The 24,495-nt window shown below is 46.8% G+C and overlaps 1 protein-coding gene across 1 annotated transcript in view; it reads right to left on the reverse strand.

The window, feature by feature from the left end:
• Positions 1-3,392: 3,392 nt before the first annotated feature.
• Positions 3,393-24,495, reverse strand: part of LOC126536806 (cell adhesion molecule Dscam1-like) — a 494,472-nt gene continuing 473,369 nt past the window's right edge. Inside the window, exons 26-27 of the mRNA XM_055074010.2 lie at positions 14,963-15,093; positions 3,393-6,261 (exon numbers count right to left, since the gene is read on the reverse strand). Of these exons, the coding sequence (XP_054929985.1) occupies positions 6,188-6,261; positions 14,963-15,093 (205 nt within the window). The 3' untranslated portion in view covers positions 3,393-6,187. The remainder of the gene's footprint in view (positions 6,262-14,962; positions 15,094-24,495) is intronic.

Raw genomic sequence — 24,495 nt, forward strand, 5'->3', positions numbered from 1 at the left:
CAAACTACTATTTCCGCAACAGTAAGAACAGAGTCGGTGGCCACAGCAGAGGCTACTGCGGTGGCTCTGGCTATACGTGACGCTGAAAATAGACCACGTTCTGCGTTAATACTAACCGACTCGTAATCGGCATGTCGCCTTTTCATGGCAGGCACCCTGCCCAAACTCACCATCAAAATCCTAGGAAGAAATCTCACGGAACACCACGCTATTACGTGGTGTCCGGCGCACGCCGGAGTGAGGGGTAACGAGAGGGCGGACCGCCTCGCTCGAGAATATAGCATCCGAGCGACGGAACGCACTCTCGTAGAATCTCCGATCACAGCAAAAGATATCTTGGAGGCACAGAGACGAGGAAGGCAACGGTATAGCTTTCCAGACACATCCTTGGACTCAGCGCAAATGCGGGACTGGCGCCGACTACAAACCCGCACATACCCACACCTACTCCTACTACACCACATACACTCCACCTGGTATCCCAACGCTTGCCCTTGGTGCGGAGGGCGGCCATCTCTTGACCATATCACATGGTCGTGCCAGAGTCGGCCACAAGAAATCCAATCACCCCTTATGGGGCAAAACTCCAACAGTAGCCAGTGGGAGGTGTGGCTAGCCAGCACGGTGCGGGAGGACCAAATGGCCCTTCTCGACCAAGCCCGGCGTGCCGCGATCGCCAGTGGGGCCCTGGACTGAGGGACCCACCCACTGGACCTGAATGTGATGTTTTTTTAAATAAAAGTTTATACTACTACTACTACAGTGGCACAGATGAATTGCTGGCCCTCTTAACATGGCGATCAAGCGCCACAGTATGTGCTTAAGTGTTGGTTTGCAACACTCATGCTAACTGGAAGGCTTTCTTTCGATGACCAAAGATGATTTAGGATGCTATCTTCTCCACCACTAGAGATTCTTAGGAAAGAAAGAGCTCTTCCATGCAGTGCAGTCGTCGGGCGACCGAAACTGAACAGAGTGGACGCGAGCTAGACGCGGCGTCTCTGTGTGCGGTTCCAGCCTCGTTACGCGGTAATTAAACCGTTGTGTTACCACCTGTGAGTACGTAAATTGCAGTGGTGTTTCCATACGTTTGTCGCACTGCTCTGATGGCGATGTGAATGAGTTCAAAAGCACTGACGAAGCGCCCCTGTGTTACGGTGGTGGCTATAGGCCTATACTTGTGCTTAAAGCAGCTGACTGCTTCAAAGCGACTGTGTCGGCTGTGTTGATTGTGACGGAGTTGTTGAATGGGTTTTAACTCTTCGTACTTTAAGGTAGCATGCATGCTTACCTTGCAGCATGCGTTCTACGCACTCTGCCCGTACCAGCAAGATCAATCTGGCAATTGTTGACTACCGCAGTGCTGAGTCTTGACGCGCTGTCTTGCTGAAACTATCACTTTCTCGTAAGCAAGGTGCACATTAGTATACCCGTGTAGTGTGCTGCATAAGTGTTGCATATCGGAAACGTAGAACGCTTTCTTACGACCCGCGCACTTTACGTTTACGTGTGTAATGTTGGTGTAAGGAAATTGTCTACACGTAAATATACCGCACATGCTGGTCTAAATAAAAACGTTTATTCACCGGATTCCTGTCAGTGCTGCGAAATGAAGGTGGAATAGCGAAGATAACACACTATGCTGCTTGAATATTTGTCTGGTATGCATCACACTTTTATGAACTGCTCGCTAATTGGCGGTCAAATTTCGAACAAAGAAAGCATTTCGTGGTGCATGCATGTTATTGCTCCTTTCGGATGCTCTATTCCTTGTCTGAATCAGATGAAATCGCAATACACGTCTCCTACTTCTTTGCCAAGTAGAAACTGTAGAAGTTATGGGAGCAGAACAACAGTGCCGTCTGCCGTAATAGCGTAAAAGCATGACGCATGCCATGTTTCACGCATAGTCCAAGATTTCACCTTCACGGTGTCAGCCGGCGCCATCTTTCCTTTACAGGAAGCTCTACACGTTCTGCCAGGTGCTGTAGCAAGCGGGCACCTGCAGGCAAGTAATACACTGGACTGCGGTATTAAATCGTGACCGCTACGAAATGGTAGTGTGAACGAGCCAGCGTTTTATCCAAAAGAAGCATGCATACCACTCGTGCCACCCGTATATTGATCGAGATATCACACCACTGGTCTACGAAGTGGCCGCAGACCTAGGGGCAGTTTAGTGAAGTTGGAGGTTTCTGGTCCCTGTAGCCTAGGTACATCCTCTTTCTATGTCATCATCCTCCCTCATCCCGCCTTTATGTTCGCGTTCCTCCTCTCCCTGTGAAGAGTAGCAGGCAGAGTGCGTTAGCTCAGGCCGGCCTCTCTGGCTTCTTTCAAATAAATGATCTCTCTTTCTTTCTCTTGAGCGCTCTATAGGGAACGTTTAATAACACGTTATTAAAATTGCTACTGTATTCCTTATTAAATGTTCGTGCAAGCGGCCCTACCTCGCACTAGGGCTGAGGGAAGATGGGTAAAAAAGAAGAAAAGGAAAACAGGCAGAAGTAAATGAAGAACAAGGGAAGCGCGCGCACTCACAGCAGTGTTTACCGTGCTATCAGGGGCTGCGGCAGAGTTCAGTTGACTTCAAAAAGTGCACCAATGCTCTTGTGACCCGCAAGCACGGATGACAGTCGAGGCCATCATCCCAGTATTTTGTCTTTGATGAGTGCTCTGTCGTCCCGTCGGCTTAAAGCAGCACGCAATGTCTGTTTTTCATTGTCGAAAGAGGGCCATAAAATCCGATATGTCGGAGCCTCCCTTCGGAATCACAAGCGCTGCACGAGGCACTGTCCATCGTGTCTATATATACAAAAAAGTATGCCTTCATAAAGAGGAGACCCAGTCACAAGCGACACAGTAAAGTTTGTCGCATCGAGATAGATCAGGCGGTAGTTGAAGCTGCAATGAAGCGTCAAGAGAATGTAGTCGTGTGTTCGCACATTCCGGTTAATGAGTTCTAATTTTGTAAAGTTCTACGACGCTCGAGTAGGCCAAATTGCCACGCTTCGCCAGGCCTTCATAATGACACAGCCGCACACTGGATGTGGTTTATCGCTTTATTAAAGTGAACAGAGATGCGCTCATTGGCAATACTTTGTGGGCTGAAACTCTGTGCTATCATAAGCCAGCATTTTGGGGCGCAGAGCGTCGGCTGCGCGATAAGTGCAGCGGTGCTGGTGGCCGTTAGGTGGCCTGACGACGACGTGATAGGGACAACGATTCGAGGTCGAATGTGACCACCATCATCGTGTTCGGTCTGACAGCCAGACGCAGCAGCCTAAATTGGGGTCTTTTAACTCTTTTGACAGCAAAATATACGCTCCCCTTGAGTGAAGCCCAAAACAATAATTAGAGATCAATTTCACCAAGAACTCACAGAACCAACGTCACATGTTTTAATGAACCATCTTTTATAAACAATGTACATATTACAGCATATCAACGTTATACATGCTTTCTGTGACACAAATGGAAAGGCACCATTTCATGTTCCTGAATTTTGTAGGCAAATTGCGTTCAGAAAGAAAATTAATAAACGTGTGATCTCTCTGATCGGGAATTGTGGCGACTGCATTTATGGTCGTGTTCATAAGAACGTGGGTCATTCTGGAAAAACACAGAAAATCAGCCGAAAGATTTCAAACGCCTAAAATTCACTACGATGACCAAGTGGGCAGTGCAACATGGTGACGTTTCAATGACTAGATGGTCAATGACCATGGATGGTATGCCTCGTTGCAATGTTTCCATGACTAGACTTGCCTTACGATGCGGAAAGTTTTCGCAGGGCAGTTTTTTTACCACTAAAAAGGACGCAGCACATGCTCGTTCACTTTCCACAGAACAAAAAAAAAAAAGCGGCTTTGCCTTGGCCATAAAGAATTTCCGTAAGAAATGTGTTGAATGAGGAAGGAAACGAAATAGCCTTCTAATTGTGCCGCCGAAAAATGAACAGCGAGTTTTATGAAAAGAAACATAAAAGTTATTGTCTTCAAATCGAACAAAATTTTTATTTTATCACCTTTGTTTCATGTTTTTTTTTCGTTTCTACGATTTCCTACAATGTTACATTGTTTACTTGCCTTCGCCAAGACAATTGGGACCATAAATCCCCCTGGCGAAGCGCACACTTCGGGGATAGATGCTTAACAGGATGTTGCCGCATTAATATAAAAAAACCTAAAAATTAGTTGTAATATTTAGTGAAAAATGTTCTCCAAAGGTGTGTCTACAGTGGTGTCTGTCGTCGCTTTGCGACTAGAAAAACGAAGAAATCGAAACAGGAGAAACCATGGTCACAATATATTAAGCGCGTGATGTTGAAGGAATTCTATAAAGAAAGCAGGCATAAGCGCGCATGCGTTGTATCTTCATGTGATGCAATAGAAATTGCCACATTTGTTTTCTTTGATTAAGCTATGAGAATTGGGGTGAAACCCCCTCATTTTTCATCAGAAAAGGGCTCAATTTAATTGCTAGATGCTTCATTCACTCTCGATAAATTGATTCCAAGCGATGCTTTTGTGTAGTATGTAAAGTTTTATGACATGCACGTAAGAACCCGACCACACACTGATTTAATATTTCTCGGCGGCATATTTTTCGTCATAGGCATATACATATTCCATTATGCTCCAGCTTTGAATTACTTCTTTCTTTAACTCGCCTCCCTGAAATCTTAAGTAATAGACAAAGATAGAAATAAAAAGAAATCGGACGTCGTTTAGGCCTACGTCGGCTTATTTTCGAGGTAATAGGGTACCTGGCTGCATCGTAAAGCTCAAGCAAGAACCATGACCTCTTTCTTTAGCTGCGAAGTAGAGACAAAATTACAGTGGTGCACAATGCTATTACGTTTGGTGTTCACGTTGCTGGGATGCTGAAAATGCAAGGACAACACTATTCTCCAAAAGGAATTTTCCAAATCACTTTACTGTAAATGCTGCCTCTGCGTTCGATGTCAACAAACGTAAAAAATGGCAAGACAACATCATAAACACGTTAACACTCGTGAACAAAGCGCACAATCTTTTAGGCTGTTAGTGTGTGCTGGCACAAGTCATCGTAAGCGCGTCCTTAGGGTTTCGATCTCCAATCTCTTTGCACTGGTACATTGCCTGCGCATAACGGCAGGGTACAATTTTCGGGGCTGTTGACACTGACGGTCAGCGATGAGTCTATAATGATTGGCAGTTTTCAAGGATAGAAACAGCTTGATAACAGCGCTAACCACCAAGTGCGGCATCAACATTTCGTAATAAAGAAGACCAACAGGCTTCCTTCTGGGTGACACAAGACTACAAATAATGATCGCACAAAAAGAACGTGCTATTTGAGCAGACCAGTTGGTGAAAAAAAGTTTCACAGAGATCTTTCCAGTTTCGATAGCATTAACACATGATGTATTTTAACGCGGGAGATGTGCGGGAAGGAGAAATTCCTCTCGTTTCTTCTATATGTTCTGCACATAAAATGTACGGAAATGCATCTCTAACTTGCAGTCCAACACATCACTTTACGTGACACACACGATCTTTTTCTATATAATCGTTCATGTGCTTCTGGTAAGTTTTACAAACGTTGAAACGTCCAACAACAAACTGTGAACAAGCTCAGCACCTTGTGCTTGAGTTACCGGTTTTTTTTTTCTTGTGTCTTGTTTTTACAAGTGGGCGCGCTGTCACGTCGTCTTTATGGAAGCACAACAGATGACCCAACGCTGGCAAGCAAGCGCAAAGCTCAAGGCGGCGCTGCAGTGTTCCTCGCTCACTCCGTAAGGGTCGTTTCGAACAGTGAAATACAATAAAAACACACGTCCGCTCAGTGGAACCGGTTAAACGCGGCGTCTCAACAACGTTCACAAACTTCACAGAAGTACTTTTTTGATTCTCTTCTTCATTGTTCTTTTTTTTTCGCTCGCCGCGGACACAGGACCCGTCGATGGCTCTGGTGTGAACAGCTCGACCCCTTCCACTCACTTATCACAGTAGTTGTTCACGAGTGAGCACATTGCATGCAATACGGCGTTCAAGTCGCGTGCACCAGCACGGCCATCTGCTTGAGCTGAAGCATCCGTCTGGGGGATTTCTCCTGGGCGCCGTTTTAAGACGTTGGAATCCGGGTGACACTCGGGCATCGACCGATGATCTCTCATCCATATGCGCAGTCACTTCAGCTCGACGTCTCAGTGGTACGTCACGTAGGACACGGCGTGCGCGGGTCTCGTCTTTCCGTACTGCACGAGCGAGAGGTTTCGGCCTGCAAACGAGATAAAACAGGAGCGCACTTTCAGAATTTCAGGGCAATGAACTTTGAACGCGATGTGCCTAGAACATTTGTTCCCATTTTTGCGACTTCACGACAGCAATATGTAGATTCTACTATAGAACGTCTAGCTCACTCATATCACCACCGCATTGAGATCGAGACGTCGTGGTGGAACTATTTTAGAAGTTGCTGGCACGTTCTTGCACTACCTGAAGTTTCGAGGGCGTTAAAGTTTCTGTTCATACTCTCAGCGCATACCGGTTCCACCAGCTGCAGCTCCAGAGGAGTCATTGGGTCTATTCTTGTCATAGCAGTGTTGGGCTACGCTTTCTTTAACAGATTGTACCATTCTTTTATTGCTCTAGAACATGAGTCATTTTATTGACAGTACGGTACAGGCTCCTTATGATCCTTATCGGAGCATAGTGTAAGGGGAGGGGGGCATTAACATGGTAATTATGACATCTGGGGATAAATACAGAAAATAACGACACATATGTGCAGTAAAAAGCAAAGCGACAGTGAAAAAGAACAAGGCAGCGTAACAAGCGAAAAATAATTTAAGCGTATTGTTATTTCTTTGAGCGCGTTTTTTGTTTAGCACAATCAGCTGAGCTTGCATAGGAGACTTTTCAATCCCTACGAAGTCTGCCGTGCACCTGATGTGACAGTTTCTGCTAGTGCCGCGACTTTTATTGAAGAAATTGAAGACAGGCTGGAGGCAAAGCTTGCTCCTAAAAACAAGCGCCACTCCTGATTCAGCAATATTGATTTGCTCGACACAAAGTTAAATACCCTAGAAATATAGCATCAAATGTTGCCATGAAATGATATTATGCGAGTAGCATTTATATGAACTGAGAAATGTACTTGCAGCCATTTGGTCATGTAATGAAACTGAGGACTTAGTATTGAGAGTTTTAGACAACTCCGCAGTTATAGAGTGAGCTGTGACATGTTTTCTCCATGCTGCTGGTCAGAGATATAAGCGGTTGAAAAAGACATTGAAACTTTCAGAAAAAAGAACAGGTTATTTTTTTTTAAACCACGATAAAACAAAAAGAAAAAGCTGAGCTTCCCCGTGGAATTCGTCTGCTGCGATGCGACTCCTTTAACGTCTCTAAAAGCACCTGAATTCATCCACGTGGTGGCAAGGATTTTCCTGCAACCAACCCCTGAGCCCCTGAGCCTGTCACATAGTGCACATTTCCCCATCTTCCGCGGCATGTGAAAGAAATTGGTCCGTGTTTAGAAATGTACACACCAAGCTACACAACAGGCTCACAGGGGATCGTGTGCAAAAACTTGTGTACGTGCACTCAAATCTCAGTATCCGGAAGGCTTCGTTCTCTGCACAGCGTAGCGTTTACGCGTCAAGCGGAAATGAGTCGGACACAGATTGCTGGAAATGTCGGTCTTGGCGCTTTGATGTGAAATCAATGCGTTGACGTGAAATCGTGTCTAGATTTTGAACCTGGAAGCTCTGCTGGGACTTTTGTATTGCAATAATGTAACAATTATATTCTTTTTTTTGTTAAAGAAATAAATAAGTAAATGTGTCAATTTTTTCATAGCTCTGTGCACAATAGTCTTCTCAATTTTTCGTATTTTTCTGAAAAAATTATACGTTGCTCTGCTATCGCGAACAGAGACCAGTGGAGGGGGGGGAAAGCCAGTAAAGTAGTCCCAAACCTCCAAAAGAACTTTAGTTTGGCCTAGTTGGAGTTTACTTCATATCATATCGACCACAAGTAAAGACGGGGACAGCGGAAGAGAACACACAAGCACAACACGGGCGGTATGTAGTCCCAAACCGCATATGCATGTGTAGTCCCAAACCGCACGCAAGACACACGAGCGCCGGCAACGCGTCCCTACGGCGTCTGCCAAAGGCGTCTACTACAGCATCCGCGATTAGCGTGGCCAACGCCGCAGTAGACGGCGCGGTTGTCTTCCCTCTGCTAAAGCCCCTTAAAAACTTCGTAAAGTAGTGCCACGCTTTGAAGAATGCCGCCTCCTCCTCGTGCGCTCTGGCCGAGGCCGACGCAGCGTCGCTATTGGCCTAATAGCATTACGTGGGCCCTCGCACCATGCATCAGCGCCATTTTTGCTCGTGAAGCCTGTACGGAGGGCGAGGAGCGCGTGTTAGCGCCGTTGCTACGCTCGAGCACTGTAGGCGGCGCCATGGTTGAGGAGGGAGCGCGAAAGAGAGGAGAAACGAGGAAGAGGGAAGGCAGAGGAGGAGAGTGTCACTACTTTACGAAGTTTAAGGGGTTTTACACTCTGCACGGAGCGGCGGGCGAGGAGGACACCCAGGCACCCTAGCAGCCGCTGGAGAAGAACGCCCCTCCTTCCTCACCTGACCACCCTGCCTCGCGCGCCACAGGAGAGGGCACGCGTCGGGGCCGCATTTCTCGCTCGCATGCGTGCCGCTCCTTCTTCCCCGCTAGCCTCCACACAACCTCACCGCGTCGCTACGCTGCGTGATGCTGTTTTTATACTCTGCTTTCACTCTCTCTCAGCTTTCTCTCCCCCAGCTCGGTGAAGCTGCGGACGCAATGAAAAACCCAGTGAGGTTCTAACAGCTCCAGTGTAAAAAAGAAGCCAGTTTTTCTCACGCCCCTCACAAATTCATCAAATTTTATATCTCTAATTCTGATACCCGCAATATCGGTATAGTATTGTTTAATTACTGTGATCTAAGTAGTGGTCGCAACGCACATTAAAATGAAATTATTCTTGAGTTTTTCTAGCAGTAACCAATCTTATTATGATACACACCGTAGTGGGGGAATCCGAATTTATTTTGACCACCTGAGTGCTCTTAACGTGTTACTTTATCTAAGCTCAAGAACGTTTTTATTTCACCTCCAGCAAAATTCGGACATAGTGGCAAGGATCGAAGCGGCGATCTCGAGCTCAGCAGCGCAAAGCCATAACTAGGCTACCGCAGCGGGTCAGCACGCTTCTTCGCGACATTTTATTGCTATAGCAATTATACGGACACTCTAGACATATTTTTGCCTTCGGCGTCGCCGTCACCGTGGTGTTCCGTACAACGCCCAAGGGCGATAACACCGTCACCGCGCGCCGTAAGCTGTACGTGCAAGTGAAAGGGCGCGAGGGGAGCCAACGATCATGGCTCCATCTGGCGTGCGGAATGGCAAAAGCGGGAAGGAAACGCGTCATCTTCCGTCGCGCGAAAGACCCCGAGGGGAGGGTGGGAGAGGGGGCGACGTTGTACTCCCGCGGCAACTGCGTATTGCGCGACCAAGCGCGAGGAGAGCCGACGATCGCAACTCAATCGCACGTGCGCTTGGGAGGAAAGTGGGGAAGCAGCGCGCCGTCTTTCGTCGCGCGCGGGGTCCCAAGTGGAGGGAGGGGGGCGGTGCTAACTCCGACACCTACTGCGTATTTCGCGGTCACGCACGGTCGCGCGCGCTCTATCTTGAAAGCAATCTGCACAGTCTTCACAGTGTTCACAAAGCTCGTATCTTTGTGTGTGCTCTGTTCTCGCCGCTCAGTTTGCGTTGAAGAGATAGACAACACGAAGGCCACTTCGCTCGCTACTGCTGCCACGCTTCCTCACGCAAGCATTTTGACAGCGAGTGTCCGCTTTCATCGAGAGTGATGTGCTGTTGTTCGCCTGTGCGCGCTGAGACCATCTATGTTAATTTAGTTAGTAAGCGAATATTTCGAAGTTTATACAGTGGATGAAACTACTATCTGTACTTCGCATAGCTATCTGATAATTTGCTACGGCGATCAATGATTTAGCTTACGGGCGAAACTGTGACTTTTTTTCAAGTATACGCAATGAAGGCGTGTCTTATTGCATATCCCTTCGACCCACTGCCTGTGGAAATATAAGGCCGAATCGTTTCGTAAGACTTCTTGTCGGCTGGCCTCCTCGACAAATCATACGTTCATGATCACTATTGTGTACTACATCCTAGAACCTCCGCAGCTTAAGAGCCCAGTCAGAAATATCTCTGGAACAAAATTCACAAAGTTGTGATTTCGCGCGATATTAAGGCATAATGCTTTCTAGGCTCATGGTGAAGTTTCTGTCAGCAGACCTGACCGCCGGAGTGTCCGCCGAAGCGTCATCACGCCATATGAAGACAGATTACAGAATGAAAAATTATTGATAGTGACAGTGACAGTGAATGATAACGTTATAATAGACATTGGTAGAGGTTAATAATGAGTAGTAATGACTAAAATGGTTACTAATGACTTGTAATGACTACTAATGACTACGAAATGACCAATATGTCTAACGACGGCTTGTAATGACCACAATTGATTACAATGACTAAATATGTGTACTAGTGAATAGTAATGACTAATAATGACTGAAACGACTTCTACTATGGGGCTTTACGTGCCAAAGTCACTTTCTGAATATGAGGCATGCCGTAATGAACGACTCTGGAAATTTCGACCACTTGGGGTTCTTTGACCTAAATCTAAGTACACGGGTGTTTTCGCATTTCGCCCCCATCGAAATGCGGGCGCCGTGGCTGGGATTCGATCCCGCGTCCTCGTGCTTAGCAGCACAACACAAGAGCCACTGAGCAACCACGACGGGTTGAAATGACTTGTAATGACTATGAAATGACCAATATGTCTAACGAGGAATTGTAATGACTACAATTGATTAGAAATGACTAAATATGCTTGGTAATGAACAGTAATGACTAAAATAGAACAATGAAACAGAAATAAGTACAGAGAAATGAATAAAGAGAAAGAGGCAAACATATGATGGAAAAGAAGAAAGTAAGACAAAAAAAACGTAAGGAACGAAGAAAGAAGAAATACGTGAAGATAAGAAGTAAAAAGAAAGACAAAGAAGAGAAAGAGGAAAAGAAAGAGAGAAGCAAATATAAATAGGCGAATGATAAGAGGAAGAGTATAGGCTTTCGCCGTTCACCTCTTAAGAAAAATCTTAAAAGACACTGTGATTTTTTTTGTCATCAGCCAGCTACGTTTGATACTGTGTCTGCTGTCACATTTTGCCTGAGGTGGTTCTCACTAATAGCTCTAGTGTACCAAACATAAGAATGCGCGGATAAATGTGGCCCTTTGACCCACATACGCAAACATTCTCGCTTGCCAAAACTATTGGTAACTGCCAGGCAATTTTTACTAATGATGAGTTCCTTGCAATGGCATGCTAGTTCCTGTTCTTACAAGGTTCATATAAACTACTTCAGAAATATTGGCTCATGACTCGCGTTTACAAAAAATTGGAGGACGCTTAAGCTTCGCCTTCAAGAGTGGAACGCGATAGCGTTATCGCACCCCGTTCGCACCGCCTACTCAAACGCGCAACGCCAGCCAAACGTCGCGATCGGCACAGATAGCCGGGCCCCGACGCGCCATGAAGGCGGACGCGATCATGGGGCGAGTGGCGCGCCACGTGTTGGAGCAGCGCCGTACATTGCGAGGAGGGGGTCTTCTGTGTTTGCCGCAAGATGACGCTGCGTGTGCGCAGAGCGCAGAAGAAATGTAGCGGAAACGTACTTGGCTACTCGTGAAACTGCGACTTCTGTAAGAGACATGGTCATAATTACCGATATACATCGCAGTATAACTTTCTACGGCTCGTTTCTAAGGCAACACCGCATTCACTAGAGGCGATTTTGTCCCGTTTCTAACGAACGACCTCGTGGCAGAGTTTTTTTTTTTTATTGCAAAAAAATTTGCAATAAAGAAAAAAAAAAAACCTCTAGGCCGAGTGGTAGCGTCTCCGTTTCACACTCCGGAGACCCTGGTTCGATTCCCACCAGCCCATCTTGCAAGATGTTTTTTGTTTATGAAGTGCCCTCTGGTATTTATCTCTCACGGCCAACGCCGCTTACGCCGACACCGACGCCGACGACACCGGCTTTTTTGCGATACGAGCTCCTTAACGCTATCGCGTTAAAACGTTGTTACGGTAGAACTCTTCGTAGGAGCAATGCTAGCGAAACGTTAGATTTTCGAAGGCGACCGGCGAATGACAGATAGTATCTACGAACGAAAAGTTCGGCTTCGTAGTTTCAAAGAAGTTCGGCCCCTGCAATCTAACGTTTACGATGGCTGGATAACTGCTATGAAGGAGAATAATATCCGACAAATAAAACAGGCTTTTTCCTAGCCACATACGGTCTAGCAGCCGAGCAGTCTAGTGGAGTCATGAAAAGCAGGTGAAGAAAATTTCGCCAGAAGCACACCTTTCGTGTGCGTGTGTTTTAATTTTCTACATAATTCACTAGCGTTCGATGTCTTCTTCATTTACCTCCTGCTCGAAGAACAGTGCGCTCCTTGTGTTTTTATTGCGGAAGCGCGTCTGCCTTGGTATGCATCCATCTTTCTTTGAGAGCGTTTAACGATACTTCCGTCAAAGTTGTCGCACACATTATTATTACGATATCAACTATATGTACACTCCAAGCGAATTTTTGGCGTCGTCATCACCATGAGGTTCCGTATATAGCATTTAGGTATATGTATGCTATATGCCATGCTACATGACAAGCGCTATATGCGGGTTATATTGCCACACCATTCTATCACTAATGTTGCTCATGCCAGCGCTTGCATTCGTGACACAATTATTCAAAAATTTTGAGAATGCCATCCTACGAACAAATGTCATGAAACAAAATACCGACAGCGCATGCCTTTTACCTCAAATCGTCTCATACCTAAATATTTAAAGTGCGAGACAATACCAGAGCTAAAACCTGAAAATGATGTAATTTTATTGGCGCAGCTGTGCACTATACATCCGTGATCGGCCCAGGCAGGAGGTCTGAAACATACCCGCTGCGGAAAAGTCGTAGTAAATAGTTAAGAAAGACGTTGACTTTAAAGAAATTAAATTGTCCAGTGGCAGGATTCAAACAGAGGACCCCTAGCGCAACAGCTCGTCTTCACTTAGTCGGCTTACGTTTACTTCAACTCATACTGCCACTACAGCTTCGAGTCACACTTTGTGCAATATTCTTACATTTTGCTTTCGCATTCATTGCTTCGCCCTTATGGCGAAGCAATGTCGGGGTTCTCAGTATTGACACTGTAGAAATCTTGATTATTCTCAACTGCGTGGCTTACCTATAGACCACTCTGGCTGTGGAATCAAATAGCCATTAAATTAAGAACGCCGACTGCTGGGCCCGTTCGTTCATGACAAATTGTATAGTGTCAGCTAGAAAGACAAGACCACGGAGTGAATTAATTGTTTTATGCTTCGTTCTTGTGGTGTTGTCATCGCTAGGGCAATAGCCATTGTAGGGCGACAAACTTTTCTATTTTTATTTTATTTATTGTTTCGCGCGAGAATAATTTTGACTGTGGCTGCCTACATTCAACACCTAAAACTCTCCTTTACAATCTATTTATGAGAAACGAATAATAAGCAGTACAATGCAGAACAGCGACAATGATAAATATTGAATTCAGAGGAGTTACTCGTTTACTCATGGTTTCCTGGTTTTATATGTTAGGCATAGTGGCTGCACAATAAAGCACACGTCACATGAATACTAGACACGTGACTTTCCTGGTTGTGCAGTTCAACTAACGTGGCGTGTCGTGCATAATAACAAACAGTTACATACTAGACATTACTAGAAATACCCGTTGAACTGAGATTGTCCTGCTACCACGGGAATGAAAGTTAACACATGACTTCGTAGTATATTCACACTTCTGGCTTCGTATATGTTCTGTCAGCGTTATTTACTGGGCTCTCTCTCCCTTTACGGGCCATTACTCATGCAATCTTTTTTTAACGCGAAGCATTCTTTGCGAACTTCAGGCACTTCGAATCTACCCGTCCATCCGCCCGTCCGTCCTTTTGTGCCGTCATCTGACTCTTGCCTCTAATTCTCGCGTACTACTTGCGCCTAGCCAGAAAGTGCGCGTAAGAAGATCTGGGTATGCCGGCTGCGGAACACCGGATGGTGCTTTCTTCCTTATGAACAGCTATTCAAAAGCAAATTTCCCACCTCACGCATGCCAACCACTCCTGAAACTCACAATGAAGCACTTGGAAGACCCAAGCTTCGTCGAGAAATGCATTAACTCGGACATGGCGTTTCCCAGAGATTTACTTGAGCATCTCGAGCATGGCATGCGACTTGGGTACTACTTGACACAGAGGAAGGGGACAATGATCGAACAGCTATGGAAGGCCCGCGCTGTTTCTGACCCTCGGTACGTGTGAACTCCACAACGAGCATCTGCTCGAAGTAATCGAGAGAGTCAAAGAGCATGTTGAGGTGCTCCGACGCAGGGTCGGCGCTATAACCAGCTACCTGCAAAATGCTTCGCATAACTTCTATTCCTACAGTACGTGGCGTTTACATAGTGTTTCTTTTTTTCACCTCAAAACGCAACAGACAATAAAACTTTGCGCACATGCATAATCCTTGCTAATTGCTGCGTATATAACGCAATATCTTGTTTTAACTGATAACTTTGCAAAGTTACAAAGCTATTTAAAGCAAGAGGGGCAAAGTTTAGGCAAACCTATTAAATAACTATCATTCCCATGCTCCGGACTACAATGCCTATAGCTCCCGTAGACACCAACACTTGAGTAGCCTCTACTAATTTTTGTAGGAAACTCTGTGGTCACACCAAGCACGAAAAGAAAAAAAAAAGAGAACACGGCTTTGTAACCAGAGCGACATACCCTTTTTAGAATATATCTGAAAGTCTCGGTCACATTCGGCTTCAGACATTTCTAAGTTCTCCGACGTGGCAGTGTTGCCTTCAAACGGCCGGTTCTCCCCTTCGTCCAGGTTGCTGTCCTCGTCAGAGATCCTGTAATAGTCAAATTATGATTATCTTTTAAACTGAACCTATTAATTCTACAAGCATCACGTTTCACGTAAGGAAACTAGCATACACCAGAAAAGATGTGCCAAAACATGGTGTGCTTAAAGTAAGCACGAGCAAGAACGCAGCATGAGACCACAGCTATTGTAAAATAAATACTGTATTCGGGTTAAATTTTGAAGGAATGTGAGGGAAATTTGTTGTGACATGAAAACGAAAAACATGAACCCTGGTAAAGTATGGGAGTCGCTAAAAATGATGAAAATTTCATTCCCTCAAAATAACAACCAACGTAATATTGTCACGTAGTAGTAAAGGTGAAGAAAGCAGCAAAACTGGGAATGACGAAACTAGCGATTTATTGGATGAACTTTGGCCCTGAAAAACAGCCTACACTCAAAGAACGGCGACAGCGGCGAACACAGTCGGTGATCGTCGAAAACCTGATGAGCGGGTCTCAAGCGCGTCGGCTTTCATACATCAGTCCTCCGAGGTTCCAGAGTAATCGCTGGTGCCCGCATTTCTTCCAGAAAGTTCTACGCCATATGCGTGGCGCATACATGAAATCAGATTACACAAGTTTCGGTGACAACAGACAGCAAAAAGAACCACCGATAACACTCGAGAAACCCCCGACACGTGCGGACGCGACCCGCGCTGAGCCAAAAAATTTCTTAGACGGTGAGAAACGGTCACCCGAAAAAGACGAACAAGTACAGTTGTCAATGCCACCCTCTCAAAAAGCATCGTCCCGATGCTGCAAACCAAACAGGAAAGCTAAAAACAGACACCTAATAAACAAAACCATCAAAACAACAAAGAAGCAAAGTCCAAAGTCCAAAGTAACACAGTCCAAAAAAAGGTCAACGTTCAGCGATGTAAAGTCCCAAATTTGCTTAGCGCTGGTAGAACGGCTGAAGCCACACAACATGGACTATTTCAGGTAGTGAGCGGCGCTGCTGTGATAGCAAAATGCCGTCTGGCATATCGGGGTCCAAACCCAAACGCGGTCGCCGGGCTGGTACTCGACTTAACGGCGTCGAAGGTTGTAGTGTCGGCTCTCGGTCCTCTGCTGGTTCTTGATCCGCAGGCGGGCGAGCTTTCGGGCTTCTTAGACGCGCTGAAGGTAGGTACCGAGGTCAAGATTTTCTTCGTCGGCTACGTGCGGCAGTATGGCATTGAGAGTCGTCGTCAGTTTCCTGCCGTGAACCAGCTTTAACGGCGTGATCTGCGTTCTTTCTTGCACCGCCGTGTTGTAAGCGAAGGTTACGTACGGCAGGACGGCATCCCAGGTCGTGTGCTCGACGTCTACGTACACTGCTAGCATGTCGCCGAGGGTCTTGTTCGGGCGCTCCGTAAGACCGTTCGTCTGCGGGTGGTAGGCATTTGTCCTCCTGTGGCTTGTCTGGCTGTTTGGTAGAATGGCTTGGGCAAGCTCCGCTGTAAAGGCCGTTCCTCTGTCGGTGATCAGGACTCCTGGGGCGCCATGTCGCAGCAGGATGTTCTCGACGAAGAATTTCGCCACTTCGGCTGCGCTACCTTTCGGCAGAGCTTTCGTTTCAGCGAAGCGGGTGAGGTAGTCCGTCACCACAACGATCCACCTATTTCCGGCTGTTGGGGTCGGAAAGGGTCCCAACAAGCCCACCCCGATCTGCTGAAATGGTCGGCAAGGAGGCTCGATCGGGTGTAGTAATCCCGCTGGCCTTGTCGGTGGTGTCTTGCGCCGATGACGGTCACGGCATGTCTTGACGTAACAGGCGACGTCGGCGATCAGGCGCGGTCAGTAGTATTTTTCCTGTATCCGCGATAGCGTCCGGGAGAATCCGAGGTGCTCAGTGGTCGGATTGTCATGTAAGGTGTGCAGTACTTCTGGCCGGAGTGTTGAGGGAACAGAAAGGCACGGACTGGGAATAAGGTATTTTTTGACTAGTACGTTGTTTGGAAGCGAAGACGAAGGCAATCCTCGCTTAAACGCCCTAAGGACAACACCGGTGTTCCCTTCTGACTTAGCTCCGGGCCTGCTCGTTGCCGTTCAGCGAAGGCTTCCGCGCCTGTTATTCCAAGGAAGCCGTCGTCTTCCTCGTTGTCTTGCGGCGGCGTGTCAATGGGGGCGCGTGATAGGCAGTCGGCATCAGAGTGTTTTCGTCCGAACTTGTAGGTTACAGTGATGTCATATTCTTGCAGTCAGAGGCTCCACCACGCCAGCCGTCCTGAAGCGTCCTTTAAGTTCGCTAGCCAACAGATAGCATGATGGTCGTTGACTACATTGAATGGCCTGCCATATAGATAAAAGCGGAATTTCGCTGTAGCCCAAATGATGGCGAGGCATCCCTTTTCGGTCGTTAAAATAATTGCCTTGCGCTTTTGACAGTGACCGGCTAGTGTGAGCTATCACCCGTCCAATTCCGTCTTTCCTCTGGGCTAGTACGGCACCGAGGCCTATGCTGCTGGCGTCAATGTTTATTTCGGTATCAGCGTCCTCGTCGAAGTGCGCAAGTACCGGAGGCGACTGCGTGCGCCGTTTGAGTTCTTGAAATGCGTTGGCCTGCGGCGTGTTCCACTTGAACTCGACATCAAATTTAGTTAGATATGTCAACGGCTAAGCGATACGTGAAAAGCCCTTGACAAAGCACCTGTAGTAGGGGCACATGCCAAGAAATTTACGTACTGCCTTCATGTCGATGGGCTACGGGAACTTTGTGATTGCAGCTGTCTTCTGATGGGTCGGGGTGGACTCCAGATTTGCTGTTGAGGCAGCCTAGGAATAGAAGATCATCGTAAGCGAAGCGGCACATTTCCCGCTTCAGAGTTAGCCCTGATGAGTTGATGGCCTCTAGAATTGTCTCAAGCCGTCTTAGGTGATCGTCGAAATTTCAGGCAAGACCTACGACGTCATCTAAGTAAGCAAGACAGGTCTGCTACTTCAATCCTGCTAAAACCGTGTCCATCACGCGCTGAAATTTCGCAGACGCCGAAAACATTCCAAATGGAATAACCTTGAACTCGTAGAGGCCGTTTAGGGTGACGAAGGCGGTCTTTTCGAGACCGCCTTTGTCGTCAACTTCTATTTGCCAGTAGCCAGACTTGGGGTCGATCGACGAGAAATATTTAGCGTTGCAGAGCCGATCCAATGCGTCAATTCGTGGGAGAGGGTATACGTCCTTCTTCGGGGGGGGGGGGGTGATCTTTCGACCATAACCGATGCAGGAATGTAGGGTTCCGTCTTTTTTCTCGTTGTTGCCTCTGTCAAGAAATCAGCTACGGTCTTCAGTGGGTTGCGCATCAGTCCGGCGTTCTTGCTTTACGCCTCGCCTCAGGTAGCGGACATTTTTCTCTTCGGACATTTCCGGGTTGGCGTGCCGGAAAAGACGGGTCATCTCTTCTGTGAAGCTGGCGATGGTCTCATTCGGTAGTTGTCCTCGAATTTCCAGCTGAACATCGGCTCTATCTTTACGGATAACGCTCGTGAAAGTCCTCAGGAAGTTACTACGGAACAGGTCCCACGTTCTATGGGTGGACTCCCGGTTCTCGAACCAAGTCCTCGCGGCACCTTCCAATGAGAAGTACACATCGCGTAGGTTATCCTCAGAGGTCCAGTTGTTGAAGGTTGAGACCCTTTCGAAGGTTTAGAGCCAGGTTTCCGGATCCGCCGATATAATTTCACGGAAGGTAGGGGACTCATCCGGGTTGTTTAAGCATGATGGCTGACGCTGGGACTGCCAATGTGGTTGTTGAGCTGGCCACGGTCTTCGTGGTAGTATCAGGCAGAATTCCGTACACCGGGGGCCGTCCTTGCAGCCTGCGGCTAGCTCGCTGATCTTGGATTTGTTGGATGTGTACCATCCAACGTCTCAGGCAGACCACCTTCCAAATCGTGTGAATGGTCAGGCGCATCACCATTAAATAATACGGACTGAAAGAAGACGACCTAATACAGCTCGTCCAGGCCCTGATAATCAGCCGCATTGCCTACGCTGCCCCGTACTTGCCCCTCACTCCCAAGGAGATTTATCAATTAGCCGTACTTCTTCGGAAAGCCTACAAGCAAGCGCTCGGCCTACCAACGGGAACAGCGACACTCAAGCTTGAAGTGCTAGGAGGCTATATTACTATAAGAGAAATTATACACGCCCACCTCAAAAGCCAATGAGAATGCCTAGCCCTCACACCAACAGGAAGAACAGTCCTAGCGCGCCTTCGCTACCCCACACACGGCAAAGGCCACGAACAAGCAATCCGTCTCGCCCCAACTTCCGGGAGCACATCAAGGTAGCCCCTATCCCCAGAAGCATGCACCAGGAACATCATGCCGATCGTCGCCAAGCTCGCGAAAAAACTCTACAGACAAAATATGGCAGTCTCCCCACTACATTAAACAAAGATGCCGCGCAGTATCCCCAAAAAGCAGCCATGACGGCCAGCGTTGTAGATTATAACCTTCAAGAGTTGGTCTCGATGACGGTCCGCACTGCCAGCGCCCTCGTAGCGGAGAAGACAGCCATCGTCTTGGCCATCACCTCTAGTCTGACCAACGAGTACGTCACAATTATTACTGACTCCCAGGCAGCTTGCCGTAGCTACGCGAGAGGCAGAATATCTTCAATCGTCCACCGACTTCTCAAACAAGCCTCCACATTCCCGGACGTTGAAATAGTGTGGACTCCACGACACGAGTCCCTCCGTGGAAATCAGCGTGCGCACGCTGTAGCCCGAGCTCATGCCTCCCGGGCGCCACAAGAGAGAGATACGGCCGCATCCATGGAGCCCGTACCTTTACAATACAACGCCATACTACAAGACCACAGATTGAACAGACGACAATACCCACCTCCACACAAGACCCTATCACGTGAAGACGCCGTAACATGGCGACAACTACAAGCCACTATATACCCCCATTTAAGCAGACTGCACGCAATACGCCCTACAATATATTCATACAGATGTCCCTTTTGTAATGATTACGCCTCCCTATATCACACCACATGGGCGTGCCCCAACGTGAAGGTGGCCCCGCAAATACCCAACCCCACACCCGAGCAGTGGGAGGCCGTGCTGACTAGTTCGGACCCTCGTAACCATTAGCAACTGGTGCGGCGGGCCCAGGAGACAGCAACAGCCGCAGGAGCCCTGGTCTAAGGGCGCATCCCGAGCAAGCAGAAAGACACCTGCTTGTCCTTTCTTTTTTTCAATAAATGTTTATCCTCCTCCTCCTCTTTGGCGACGTTGGTGTTGTCCTCGGGCTTCGGCCTGAGATCGTGGCTTTGCGGGGTCGTTCGGTGCATGAACGCGCTAGCACATGCACCAGATGTCACGTAATAGTGACGGTGAAGAATGCAGCAAAACTGGGAATGACGAAACTAGCGTTTTATTGGGCAATCTTGTGCCCTCAAACACAGGCTACACTGAAAGAACGGCCACAGTGGCCAACACAGTCGGTGATCTTCGAAAATCTGATCAGGGCGTCAAGAGTGCTGGCTCTTACACATCAGTCGTCGAAGGTTCCAGAGTAATTGCTGGTGCCCTCGTGTCTTCCAGAAAGTTCTACACCATTGGCGTCACGCATACATAAAATCAGACTACACAAGGTTCGGGCACAACACTCAAGAAGCCCCGACACGCGTGGATGCGTCCCGCGCTGAGCGAGAAAATTTTTTATACGGTGAAAAGTGGTCATCCGAAACAGACAAACAAGTTCACGGGTCAATATTCACAAATACATTAAGAAAACTAGACGCCGTTGAATCAAGAGAGAGCAGGCGAAGAGAGCGGGTGCATGTGTGTGTCCACCTGGGACTTCTGTGTACCGGCGATGCTTATACTTCCTATAATCCCGTAACACCGCCTTTTCGGCATCTAGGCTAAATACAGTTATAGCTTTGCTAAAATCTCACGGGCCCTCGTACTACCTCTGAGATATTCTAAAACGATAACATTACCTATATCAGCCAACCCATGCATTTGGTTGGACAGCCTGGACAATCTGTCACCTGTATTTGGAGTAGGCATCAATTGTGAAGGTCGGCGGCTGTTCACTATAATGCTATCACATTAATAAAGTTGAGGAAGACAGTGATTTTTGTCTTAAAAACGACATCTGCTCTCACATCCCAAAAAGCTCTTACACTTTCGTAGGAGCAAATCCTGGCCAATTGTGATGCTGCACATAATATTATCGAAGGCGGCAAGCTTATGGCGAAGACCACATATGAGCGAAAATCTTTGTGCATACGGCCCCTGACTCCTAACATGGTCAAATTATTTTGTCGCCCATCATGTTTAAGGTCGTAACAAAAAAAAGGACACGCAGGCGGTGATCGACTGGTGAATGAGGATTTTTTGCACAAAAGAAAACTAGGCTACTTGCTTTTAGGCAATGTCCATTGCCGGTGTTGCCTTATGTAAACATGGCAGTGTCAACCAACTCTTATCGCTTTACGCTTCCGTGTGTAGCATAATAGGCAAGAAAAGCAACCCAAGATGTGGTTCGATGTTCTGCACAACAAAGCAGCAGAGAATGACGTGCTGTTTATGCATTTGCGTTGCAAGACAGCGTCGTTTCTAGGCAACAGATTGACACAGACGTAAGAACAATGCTGCAGTAGCTAGCGCGTTTGCAATGTATTTGTGGAAGGGCGTGCTTCAGAAGAATCGATTGGTAGTGAGCCATGCGGTCTGTGTAATCTCTGCTTGTTTGTTACTGAATTCAACGTGACCTATATCCTCATATTGTGTTTGCATTTATAGGTGACGCCGTTTGAAAATTACGAAAAAAAAGAGAGGGAAGGACTAAAAGTTGCATGTCCGCTACTGTCGACGGCACTCAACAGCTTCTACACTTGTAAACAGCGCCAGTACTCACAAAACGCTCTTACGCTAAAATTCTTCGTAATATTCCGGCTAATCACAACTATGAACATATCAGTAGTGAAGGCAAATGTTCAATCGCCAATAACGCTTACGAAGTTTAAGCTTCGTGAATTTGGCCCCAAGAGATGAGCGGTCAAACAGTCGTATCTTATGTGTAAATAAACCGAGCATGCACAAATGCCTATCAATACTAGAAAATTTCTGTAAAGTACGATATGGTGACAGAGGCGAAAGAGAACTATTTTCACTTTGAAGAAAAATATTATCCGTAATAATGCAAAAGAATTATCTGTCCCATGAGGCAGAAACGCCGGCGTTGTCCGCAACGAGTGGTAACAAAGATCATCATCATGATCAGTGACGTCATCAGCGTCTTGTATGAAGTCAGTAGCAATATAGAATTGAAGTTCGAACAAGTTAGAGCAAGGTGTCTTAAGCTGCAGTAAAGTGAATTGAGGTTGTTTAAAGTGTGCGAAGGTGAATTACAATCGATGAAGGTGAATTAAAGCGGATTAAATTGAAAAAGGTGGATTTAGGCGAATTAAGGTTGGTACAAATTATAGCGAGGTGGATTAAGGAGCATTAAGGGCGGTAAAAATTAGGACAATGTGGATTAAGGTGGACTAAGGTTGGTACAAATTAGAGCAAGGTGAATTGAGGTAGATTAAGATGGGCACGAACTAGAGCAATGCGGATTAAGGTACAGTAACTTTTTCTTGGGCGAGTTGGTGTTTGCTGAACGGTATGATGTTGTGGCGCAAAAAAACCCAGAAACAGGAAGATTCTAAGAGCAAGAAAGACGGTGCTACAAGCTGGATTACAATTAAACGCTAGAATTACAATCAAGCGCTACAATTAAGGTGGATTAACGTGAAGTTGTGAAGAACACGTGACAATGTATGGCGTCCCGTATCATGGACGTAATAAATTAACTGGACAAGGCATTATGCTTTCGCATTCAACTCATGTAAGAATTATTAAATGATCGTCAATTTTTGTGGGGGAGTGGGGTTTGCGACATAACAAGTATTCCATTCAAACACCCAGAGAGACAACGCAAGCTGAAAACATTCACCGCTTGGGGAAACCATTGCCTGGACGCTGCTTCCGCTTCATAACTAAAATAACTAAATTCCGCTTCTACATTCAGGCTCTTGACTAAAGTAAATAGGTTGCCCATGTCCCATTAAGTATATTATTTTTTACTGATTTCGGTTTGATTTGAGCGCTTTGCTTGGTTTTTCTTTTGCATGCGTGTAGGAACGAACTCGCACATTAGGTGATGAGCACAGCACCTTTACACACAGCGGATCATTTATTGTGACACATTTCGTTGAAGTATTTAGGCCACGCTCGGCTATTTCTCGATGATCTAGGGATCTTGTTTCTCGGCAAATATCGAACTTTGTATGAATGCGGACAATGTGCGCTCACCAGCCAATAAGTACAAGGCTCTTCGCTACCACGCAGGGAGCAATATAACTAAGGAGGTAAAACTTGCCCCCTCCCGCCGCGTTCACATAATATCACGATTATGCCACGTCCCGCGCTCTGCGAACTGGCGTTCCCGATGCTCCATCTGACGCAGGCAGTTGAAAACGCTGCCCACTCCGCGCAGGGCCGCGAGATTTCTTGGTGGGCCGGCACAATCTCGGGAGGCTGAGGCTTCACGCTCGCGCGTCACTTTCGTCAGCCGCGTGCCGAAGCACGTCAAAAGCACGTGCAAAGCGTTGCGGTCACGAACATGGCACGACAACCAGCTGCATGGGCGTGGCTTGGATGCACAACTGTGCATGAGCAAGTGACTGGGTGAACAAGACTTGTTGTTGGGCGAGCTGGTTCGTACCGCTGGATCATACAGCAGACGAGATTCGGTGGCACGGTCATCTTGCTTTGTAATGTGGACGTGGGCCACGGGTTGCGCAGCAGCTCGTGCGCAGACCGACATTTACCTCCGTGCCATCTACAGCACGCTGCTCCAAACCGGTTTCCTCCTCGCCATTTGTGTGACGTTTAATAATCGCTCGCCCGCGCTGGCGCGTATGGGATGATTCCTCTCTTTAGTTATCTTCTTCCGTGGTTTTATGTATCCAATGGTGCACTTCAAAGAAAGTGAAATGTAATCACTAACATAAATGAAAAACTAAACGTAATGTAAAGAAAAGATCTAAGCATTTTCGACTAGCGAGAAGTACAAATGATTAAAATTTCAATATAAACTTTGCACGGAATTAACTAATGTTGTCGTTATTGACGGGAACAGAATTTCACACAGCATTATCTTTTGTTGCACGTAAAGCAAGTAAATAGTTGCAAGTAAATAATTTTACTTCGTTTAGGAATACGAAGTGTTGTACGAGAAATGATATTTCGCCGTCCATCGCCGAAGCTATAAAGGCGAATAGTCGCCACGGTTTATTCTACCATCTTCGGTGTGCCTGATAAACGAAGATATGATGGGGCTTATACTCATTTTATATTAAAATTAATTTGTGTTGTCAATAGGAAATGGCTTCT

The sequence above is a fragment of the Dermacentor andersoni genome, chromosome 4, assembly GCF_023375885.2.
Source record: "Dermacentor andersoni chromosome 4, qqDerAnde1_hic_scaffold, whole genome shotgun sequence".
NCBI lineage: Eukaryota > Metazoa > Arthropoda > Arachnida > Ixodida > Ixodidae > Dermacentor > Dermacentor andersoni.